General features: G+C 44.6%; 1 protein-coding gene across 1 annotated transcript in view; it reads right to left on the minus strand.

Moving 5' to 3' along the window:
• The window catches only part of LOC137415277 (uncharacterized), a gene marked incomplete at its 5' end in the record, with an annotated part of 43,633 nt that extends 32,866 nt beyond the window's left edge, over window positions 1–10,767 (minus strand). Inside the window, 1 exon segment of the mRNA XM_078769553.1 lies at window positions 10,723–10,767. Within this exon segment, the coding sequence (XP_078625679.1) occupies window positions 10,723–10,767 (45 nt within the window).
• Window positions 10,768–11,253: the final 486 nt, after the last annotated feature.

Here is an 11,253-nt window from a genome sequence, read left to right on the forward strand (position 1 = left end):
AAATGGAGGCTTGTGAATTAGACAATTCAATATCTTATGTCACGTCCATCACACTGATAAGATCATGTGCCTAGCAATGTTTACCTCTAATTAAAATTATTTTCTTGGCATTTGAAGATGCAGAGGGGTGAAAACTATCAGAAAAAAAAATACTAAGTGTAAGTCTGTGATGGAAAAATGTAACATTGGTTTGCTGGTGTTGCCATATTGTGTCCCTCTACCACAATCTACCATGAAAAGTTTTCCTCTGGCAAATTTTAGGGGTCATGAGTACAAAATACTCTCAAAATCTATTGTATGCCTCATGTCTTTATACGATATACCCCTCTTAGTTCACCAAGTACAGTGTATTTTAACATTAAAGGCAATATCACCTCAGTGTGACGGACGTGACATAAGTGACAATGTATGGAAATCATAAGATACGTGTTACTTTTCCATAATAAATGATAGTTTGCCATGACAGAAATTCTTTACATGATACCAGTCTTTCTAAAATCTATGAAAGCTGAGAACAAATAACATAAACACATCAAACATGTCAGTTGTAAACTGTGACAACCTGACAACATGAAATTACATCAAGGTAAGTGAAAATCTAATTTTGACACTCAACAAGGATAGTGTATCAACAATAAATGGCTATTTTCCACATTACTTGCATTATGCACCATCATGTCAAGCCAATTACAGGCCTATGTATCAAAGACATGAAAGATAAGTGAGCATGACCAGGAGGAATAATTTGCAACTTTGTGCTGAAAACTCAACAGACAGTGTGATCAACTCCTGATTTGGAGCAAGTCTGTTAGATGGTAGGCACAATCCTGTAGCAGTTCATTTCCTCTTTCCAAATTCAGTTTTGATCCTGTTGAGGGCTGGGACTTCCAGTGGGTCAACTCCAGTGAGGTCTAGCAGCCCCAGAAAATTGCAAATGGGTGGACACAATCTATGTCATCATTTCTTGGCCACTGGAAGACTGTATTCTCATTTGTGGTGTTTTGCGAACAAGACCGTTTGTCATTTCTGGTACTTATGTCACATCCGTCACAGTGTGATGGATGTGACACTTCAGGGGACGGAATCATTATTTTCCCATCCTACAAATTAACATGAAGGCACAAATTAATCATTTGATGTTTGAGAATAGCTAATGGTTGAAGCTGTCTCAGGCATATTTTTTCATATTTTTGTAACTCTTACTTTTTGAATAAATTAAGGTGTGACGGACGTGACATAAGGGGATGGAAATTTTTTGATGATTTTCTCATACAAAATTTTTTATGATGTGATATGTTTATTGAATTTTACTTGTAGACTTCAACAGAGAATGGTATCTACAACAGAAAAATGCAAAATATATAGTTATTCTGTTACCATTTGTAAAGGAGTAGACTGTAGAGTGATAAATTAGTACCACTCAAATTGAGCTCACTTTGAAAATAGTGCCATCTTCCCATCTCAATTACTCCGCAATGAAGAGGGGTAGAACGATAATTTTTTCACTGAAATAAACTTTAGCATTTAAATTTTACATAAAAAAATAAGGAGACACCTCAAAACCTTCCTGCTAATAATAGTTGATCAAAGAAATGCCATAGTCTAACTACTTTACATTTTAATGCCAAAAATACCCCCTTTTTTGGCCTTTAACCTGTCATGCAAGAACCAAAAATTGTTATATTGCACTGAAGTTGTCTCTGCAGGTAGAGGAGACCCCATTACACATCATACAAGTGTAAAATAGTGGATATTTTATTTGTAATAAGAAAATATCAAGCCCTGTATTGAGAAAAATGAAAGTGTTCCATTTTTCATGACTTCACTTATATATATATATATATATATATGTATATATATATATATATATGTACATATATGTATATCTATATATATATATCTATATATATATATATCTATATCTATATATATATATATATATATATATATATATACAGTGGAACCTTGACTTACGAGTGCACCAACTTACGAGTTTTCCGAGATACGAGCCGTCGCTCGGGCGGTTTATTGCTTTGAGATGCGAGCCGAGATTTGAGTTACGAGCTTTCGTCACCCGCCACCAGGTGGGTTCCGGTCACGTGGTTATCTTGCCGTGCAAGTATCTCTGCCGTATATCGCTGCTGCTTTGTTTTCGCATTTTGGTTATTTTGGAAAATTTCTTAGTTTTAACCATGGGTCCTAAGAAATTGAGTGCCAAGGGAAGAGAGGATGATGTGCTTGGATATAAAACACGCAATCGTCGAAAAACATGAGCGAGGTGTGCGTGTTGTCGACTTGGTGAGGCGGATGTGAAGGCAGCTGAAGATTTTATTATAACTTTTGCCGAACTCTCGCGAGATCTCGGAGACGGTGGGAGGGATTTTCGAAGCTCCACACGGTCTCCACGTTTTTCGAAGTTAAGTCTGTTCACAATTGTATTTTGTCGAAACTGTATTTATCTTTCGGTGTGTGAAGTTATTGTGTGCAACTTTGGTTGTTTCTCGGTGTTTATCTTTCATAAATTGATCGTCTGTTTGCCGTGTCGTGTCTTGAGGCCTTGTACAGTGTGCACTGTACAACCTTGAGGCTTTGTTTTTCTCTCAGCGGTCCGTCGTTTGTGATCCAATAACTTTCGTTCTCTGTATTCCCAGGCTTTTCACCCATAGCCTACTTCCTTGTGTAAATCTCAACTCAAAAAAAACAAACAAAAAAAAACAAAAAAAAAAACATTTCCTTCTCTGTTCTCATTCGTTTATTCATTCTTATTCGTTCGTTCGTTCTTCGACCACGTGTTTCTCCCCCATTTCCCCAGATAGTTTTCACTCATTAACCTTCAATGTTTACACTTTCCCCTCAAGTTATGTATTCCGTCATATTTTATAACACCTTTTTCTTCTTCTTCTTTAAAAGGCTGCTTTCGACTTGCTCACCAAATCAATTCATCCCAAAAAAAATATCCATCTCCTATAGTGCCTTTTTTCTACATTCCCTAAACTCTCCTGCACTCCATCCTCCATCCAGCGTCCTTAAACGTATTTTTAACTCGAAGGTCACAAGAAACTCATTTTGCAATAAATGTTCGTTTCCCATAAATCGTACACTTTCAAAAATCCAATCTCACCCCTCCCCTCCAAATCTTCCCCATAACCCCTCCCCTCCAAATCTTCCCCATCACCCCTCCCCTCCAAATCTTCCCCATCACCCATCCCTTTCAAATCTCCCCCCTTGCCCCCTCCCTCCTAAACTACCCCCTCACCCCTCCCCGCCAAGACGCCCCCTCGCCCCTCCCCTCCTAGACTCCTGCCTCACCCCTCCCCTCCAAATCTCCCCCATATCCCATCCCTTTCAAATCCCTCCCCTTGTCCCTTCCCTCCCAAACTCCCCCCTCACCCCTCCCCTTCAAATCTCCCCACCCTCATTGCTTCTCAATTTCCCCCCTCTCACTCCCCCTCCTCAAAGCGTCCTCCCCGCTTCTTCCCCCTTCAAACTCTCACCTCCATCTCCCCCAACCTTCTGCCTCGCTCTTCCCCCTCCTCAAATAACACCTCATTGTGGCTCACCCAATCACCATCAAACCTTTTGTCCGCCCCATCCTTCCCTTTCTCCGAGCTATTCTGAAATCTCTGACACACCTTCAACAGCTCTCCCTATCTCTTCCACCTCTTCCACATCTTACCCTACCCCTCCTCCCCCCTGTTCTGTATCTGATGCTCCCCCTTCCTCTTCATTAACGGTATGGACCTCAAACATCCGGGGCCTTCGTTCAAACTTAACTGATCTCTCCATACAGGTTGCTTCTGTCAAACCAGACGTGATCTGCTTAACAGAAACTTCCCTCCTTTATGATGTCTCTGATTCCATAGTATCTCTCCCGGGCTACTCCCTCCTCCGGTATGATAGACCTGAGCCTCGTCCTGGAGGCGGGGTTGCTATCTTTATCAAAAACTCTCTTCCTCACTCGCCCTGCACTGCACTCTCTCCACCTCACCCCCAGGAATACCTCTGGCTACGGCTTCCCCTTCGCTCCCACCTCTTGTTCATATGTGTGTTGTACCGTCCACCAAACAGTGATGACTCCATCTACATCTCGCTGTCTGATGATATGGACCAACTTCTATCTACTCATCCCAACTCTCTCTTCCTCATATGTGGTGATTTCAATTGTCACCATGCCAGTTGGCTGGGTGTGGGTACCTCTCTCACCAGCCATGGCTCTTCAGCAAAGGACTTCTGCGACTCACTGGGACTGACACAATCTGTCAATTTCCCGACCCGGATCTCAGTCAACGGAACATCTTCTCTTCTGGACTTGGTTATGACTAACTTCCCTGAAAATGTCTGCTGCTCTTCTTCTGCTCCGATCGGATCATCTGATCATGTCCTTGTTAAAGTGGACATCTCTCTGACCATCCTCAGGGAGCCTGCTCAGCGTCGACGAGTCTGGCATTTCACTCAGGCCAACTGGCACGGTCTTCAAGCAGCCATCAATCATCTGGACTGGTCTCCCATCTCTACCACCTCTGACATCAACTCATCCTGGGAATTCTTCCAAAGTAAATTGCTCTCTCTCATGCACAGATTTATCCCATCTCGTCTTCAGTTGTCATACCCTTCCTCCCGTCCATGGTACACGGAATCTTGTGGTGAGGCTGTTGCCCAGAAACAACTTGCCTTCGTCTCCTGGAAAGCAAATCCAACGGAAGGAAATCTCATTTCCTTTCACAAAGCCCGAAACAAGTGTGTGTCCACCCTCAGGAGAGCCAGGAAACAATATCTCTCCATTCTCAAGACCGAACTCTCTTATCTGTCTCCCTCTTCCAAATCCTGGTGGCGTCTGGTCAAATCCGTTTCTGGTGTTTGTTCCCCCTCCATCCCCTCCCTTACCTCAAACGGCTACACAGCTGACTCCGCACGTGAAAAAGCTGAATGCCTCAACTCTGTGTTTGCCTCTAAATCTTGTGTCCCAAACCCATCCCTCTCTATACCCACCATACCCAGTCGTACCCTGCTGCTCCTGGACTCCGTGTCCTTTCCTCCTGACAAGGTGGAAAAGTTTCTGTCAACCCTCGACTCTGATTCTGCAACTGGACCCGACGGCATCAGCCCACGGGTCCTAAAATCCTGCTCTGCTGCTCTATCTCACCCTCTCTCTGTTCTCTTCACCCTCTCTTTTGCTCAAGGTCAACTGCCATCTGCTTGGAAATCAGCCAACATCACCGCTTTGCACAAAAAAGGTGCAAAAACAGATCCTAGCAACTACAGACCAATCAGCCTTCTCCCAATTATCAGCAAAGTCATGGAATCCATCATTGCTTCGGATATGAAATCTTTCCTCTTCTCCAATGGCTTGATCTCTGATCATCAATTTGGTTTCAGACCAGGTCACTCTACTCTGGACATGCTGCTTCTGCTGTCTCAACAATGGATGGAGGTCCTCAATGCCAAACAGGAAATTAGAGCTGTCTCCCTCGACATATCACGTGCCTTCGACACGGTCTGGCACCCCGCTCTGCTCACCAAACTCTCCTCCTTTGGTATCCATGGAAATCTCCACGCATGGCTGGCGGACTTCCTCTCTAGTCGTCGTCAACGTGTGGCCCTGAATGGGTTTCTCTCATCTCCTCTTCCTGTTCAGGCTGGAGTTCCCCAAGGCAGTGTTCTGGGCCCCGTGCTTTTTCTGGTCTTCATCAATGATCTCTCTGACTCTCTCGAAAATCCTCTCTATCTCTTTGCTGATGACTCCACTCTCTGCCGCTCCATTCCTCTTCCCTCAGATCGGCAGTCTGCTGCCTCCTCACTCTCTGAAGACCTGGACAAAATCACAGACTGGTCAAACAAGTGGAACATGTCTTTCAATCCTGACAAATCTCACACTCTTACTATGTCCCTCCGAAAAGATCGACTGGACAACCCTCCCATCTACTTTCTCAACAATCCTCTCCAAGAAGTTCTGTCGCTCAAGATTTTGGGTCTCACTATCTGCCATGATCTTTCTTGGGAAAACCACATTTCCAAGCTGGCCTCCAAAGCCAGTCGCCGACTGGGCATCCTCCGTCGTGCGAAGTCCTTCCTCGGCACACCTGAGCTCCTCACCACATACAAGGCTTTCATCCGCAGCTCAATGGAATACTGTTCTCCCCTATGGGCCGGTGCTCCTGCCTCACACCTAGCTCGGCTTCACGCTGTTGAAACCAAAGCTTTCAGAATTATTGGAATCTCCCGCGATGAAGCTATCTCTGAGGGCCTTTCACTCACTCACCGCAGGCAGGTAGGTGGTCTTTCTGTCTTCTACCGACTCCTCTCCGGCCTTGCACCCCCAGCTCTCTCTGTGCTCTGTCCCCCAAATATTCCTACAGGTCGCACAAGATCTGCCAGCAACCCTCTGATGGTTAAACTGCCGAAATCTCGGCTCTCTGCTCACCTTCACTCTTTCATTCCTCTTTTCTCCCGCCTCTGGAACAAACTCCCTCACTCCCTTCAATCCCACTCCTCCCTCCAGGTCTTTAAAACAGCTGTTCACCACCATCTCTTATCTTCCCCCATCCAAAACCTTGATCTTTTCTACCCCCGCTAATTCACCCCAGATCCACCTTGTTTGAAATTCCAACTTCTTTCCTGGAAGTCCTGGCAGTGTCCATATGTTTTATACCTCTCCCACCGCCCCCTTCCCATGCCCCCCCCCCCCCCCAAAGCCCTCGCCCTCTCTCAGATCTCTCGATGTCTCCATGTCTCTCGGTCCCTGCTCTCAAATGTTGTGTTTGTGTCCTTCCCCCTCTCTCCCCATCTTGTCTACCGCTCCCGATGTTATATGTTTTATGTGTCGGTTTGTCTTTCTGTGTGATTAATGTTCGCTCTTTCACGAGCCTCGATCTTGTATACAAAAAAAAAAAAAAAAAAAAAAAAAAAAAACTGATAGAAGCCGAACGATACATCCCCCAGCAAATCTTCAACTGTGACGAGACACGGCTCTTCTGGAAAAAGATGCCGAGGAGGACGTATATAACGGCAGAGGAGAAGAGCATGCCAGGCCACAACTTGTTCAGAGTGCCGGCGATAGCTCGCCTTCTCTTTGTGGAAAACACGGTGAGATCCTTAACATCCAACAACTAATGGGACGCAAACGGGGCGCCCAGTTTCGCGGTACACACATTGATGAATCACCCTGCCTGTGATTCACCCATGACAGGTTATAGCTGGGTCGGGATTCAAACCCAGGCTGGACAGTTTAGAGTCAAGTGTGCGTACCTCCAGTCCAGGCCATCCTGCCAACTTGTATGCTGCATACAGGTGAAATATAAAGCGCGAGATATTTTTATATATACTGTATATTTAAAAAAAAAATTGGTGTGGTTTTTGGCGGGCTGGAACGGATTAATAGCATTTCAATGCATTTTAATGGGGAAATTTAATTTGAGAAACGAGCAAATTGAGTTACGAGCTCGGTCACAGAACGAATTAAACTCGTAAGTCAAGGTTCCACTGTATATATATATATACAGTGTATATATATATATATATATATATATATATATATATATATATATATATATATATATATACACATCTATTTTCATCCCTCAGATCGGCAGTCTGCATCCTCCTCACTCTCTGCAGACCTGGACAAAATCACAGACTGGGCAAACAAGTGGAACATGTCTTTCAATCCTGACAAATCTCACACTCTTACAATGGCTCTCCGAAAAGACCGACTGGACAACCCTCCCATCCACTTTCTGAATAATCCTCTCCAAGAAGTTCTGTCACTCAAGCTTTTGGGTCTCACTATCTGCCATGATCTTTCCTGGAGAAACCACATTTCAAATCTGGCCTCCAAAGCCAGTCTCCGACTGGGCATCCTCCGTCGTGCGAAGTCCTTCCTTAGCACACCTGAGCTCCTCACCACATACAAGGCTTTCATCTGCAGCTCAATCGAATACTGCTCTCTCCCTCTGGGCTGGTGCTCCTGCCTCACACCGAGCACGTCTTCACGCTGTTGAAACCAAAGCGTTCATCGCAGGAGATTCCAATGATTCTGAAGCTAACTCTGAGGGCCTTTCACTCACTCACCACAGGCAGGTTGGTGGTCTTTCCGTCTTCTACCGACTCCTCTCCAGCCTTGCTCCCCCAGCTCTCTCTGGCTCTGTCCCCCAAATATTCCTAGAGGTCACACAAGATCTGCCTGCAACCCTCTTATGGTTAAACTGCCAAAATCAAGACTCTCTGCTCACCTTCACTCCTCTTTTCTCCGCCTCTGGAACAAACTCCCTCACTCTCTTCAATCCCACTCCTCCCTCCAGGTCTTTAAAACAGCTGTTCACCACCATCTCTTATCTTCCCCCATCCAAAACCTTGATCTTTTCTACCCCCGCTAATTTCACCCCAAATCCACTTTTTTGAAAAACCAACCTCTTTCCTGGAAGTCCTTGGTGTGCTTGTGTTTTATACTTCTCCTTCTCCCCCCCCCCCCCCCCCCCCCCCATTGCCACGCCGCCTCCCCCAAAGCCCTCTCCCTCCCACACATCTCCCGATGTCCCTGCTCTCAAATGGTGTTTGTGTGCTTCCCCCTTCTCTCCCCATCTTGTCTACCGCTCCCTCTTTTTATATATTTTGTTTGTCTGTTTGATATGTTTGTGTGATAAATGTTAGCTCTTTCACGAGCCTCGATTCTGTATACGAAGAAAGAAAAAAGAAGAAAAAAAGAAAAAGAAAAAAGAAAAACTATATATATATAAATATAAATCTATATCTATATAATAATAGCGTTAAGGACTCGACTTTGTTATCCCTTTTACGCCGCACCCAGTGACCCGATGCCCACGGCACTAATGGATTTACGATCTACGAACCGCGCTCTTTGTTTATCATGTACAGCCATACTCGAAAAATCTGAATTCGCCGACGTTGGGGCCCAAAAAGCATCCGATTAACTGCCGATACGACGCCATCGTATTGGCGTCTGCTGGGCGAAGGCGAAGCAAGCCGTCCGCTGATTGGACAGGCGAAGGCGAAAGCAAGCCGTCCACTGAGTGGACAATCCAGAGCATGCATTTGTGCCGGTGTCGGGGATCGTTGTTCATATACGCACTCTTCATTCTCATCTTTCTTCCTAACTCTTACTCGGACAAGCAAATCCCCTATGCCACCCATAATGGTACACTCTATCCATACACCACATCCTCCCTTCTGTGGAAGTTCCACGGGTTTCGGCTAGTATATATAGAAATAGAAATATATATATATTAATATATATATAATATATATATATATATATATACTGTAATATATATATATATATATATATATATATATATTACTATAATATATATATACACACACAGTGCGTATCAAAGAAAAGGTAGAGCATGAGAGAGAGGAGAGAGAGAGAGAGGAGAGAGAGAGAGAGGAGAGAGAGAGAGAGGAGAGAGAGAGAGAGGAGAGAGAGAGAGAGGATAGAGAGAGAGAGAGAGAGAGAGAGAGAGAGAGAGAGGAGAGAGAGGAGAGAGAGAGAGAGGAGAGAGAGCGGAGAGAGAGAGAGAGGAGAGAGGGAGAGGGAGAGGAAGAGAGAGAGAGAGAGAGAGAGAGAGAGAGAGAGAGAGAGAGACAGCGTGCGAGAGAGAGGAGAGCACGAGAGAGAGGAGCGCGCGTGAGAGAGAGAGGTGAGCGCAAGAGAGAGGAGAGCGCGGCGAGAGAGAGAGAGCGCGAGAGAGAGGAGAGCGCGAGAGAGGAGAGGAGAGCACACGAGAGGGAAGAGAGCGCGCGAGAGGGAAGAGTGCACGAGAGGGAAGAGCGTGCGAGAGAAGAAAGCGCGCGAGAGAAGAGCGCGAGCGAGCGTGCGAATACAAACTCGCAAGCAAGAGCGATGGCTAAGAAAGGGTTATTGGAAGTAATAAACATGGATCAGGAAGGGGGATGATATGAGATGGCTGTACAATGCTTGCATGAAGTGCTGGAGGCAAGAGTGGGAAAGACTGGCCCTTGAAGGTGCTTCCATCGGCCCAGCACCTTGAAAGGTGATGTGGACGAAGAAATTGTTATATTCTATTTATTTTATTTTTGGAGATTAACTTTCATGGTTTAAACATTTACAGTTTGTCAGTGAACAGGAACACACATGTTATTGGTGCAGCACATAAAATGCATATTGACTTGCCTTATTCACATTCATACTCCCAAACAGTATTGACTTGCTGTCATCCTTTCCTTTGAAAATTTCAGCTCAATTTGGGAGTACAGAACTACTAAACAAAAATACAGTAAACACCAAACACTCTTTGCAAAATCAGATACGTCGAATAAATTGGTTCCTCATAGCAACACTGACAACTAAGTAAAGCAGGGGCACTTGTAGTTGCTCTTTTATAGCAGAGATTATTTTATTAATCATTTGGAATGCACATAATTTCCAATGGATTGTAAATTCCTCCAGTTTTAGGCTGATCTCAAACCAATATGGTGTGTGTACTCGTGGAAAGAGGGGATGAGACTTCATCTCCATCTCTATCTCTTAAACAACACACAGGTATATTTGTTAATAATGACGCCAATGATCTCCTTCAAAAAGCGGCACATATAAACAAGTACAACAAAAACGATGATCATGCAATCCACGTACAAAGAGTGCAAATAAGTGGAGATAATTGAGAGATTCAGTTCATGGACAGGAGTACAACATGCAAACCAAACTCTGATAAATCCGGCATGAAAGGTCACAACCCTGGTTACCTGGGAGTTTGGAATGGATATCTTGGTTTTCTTTTCTATTTGCTCCTGCAAAATAAACAACACTCAAAAATACAGCATGTAAGTTTGTAGAGTAATAGAAAGAGAAATACACTGCATGGACGTGTTAGGCTGTCCAAACAAATGACCAAAAAAAGAAAAGTTTGCAAACCAATATTTATACCGCATTGATGTAATATATGGTGCTAAAGTGCCCCCATCTGCAAGGTGGATGTCAAATTATATTTGGTAAAACAACACTTAGCACAAGGCACACCTTTATTTAAAACGAGCAAAGCTACCGGTGTTGCCAGGCAACGCAAGGTCCCTCCCTCCCACCATTTTCCCTTCCCTCATTCCACACTACATATTCCTCCTCCTCCTGTTCCTCCCAGCACACCACACCCCACTCCTCCCTTCTTCTACCACACAGACTTTGACCACATCCCTTCCTCACCGGACTCACACCCCAACCCTTCCCCTCCAGACTCACACTCCTTCCCCTCCCTCTTCTCACCCCCTCCAATCCGAACT

Source organism: Myxine glutinosa, unplaced genomic scaffold, assembly GCF_964187855.1.
Source record: "Myxine glutinosa unplaced genomic scaffold, kmMyxGlut1.1 SCAFFOLD_3059, whole genome shotgun sequence".
NCBI classification, from domain to species: Eukaryota; Metazoa; Chordata; class Myxini; order Myxiniformes; family Myxinidae; genus Myxine; species Myxine glutinosa.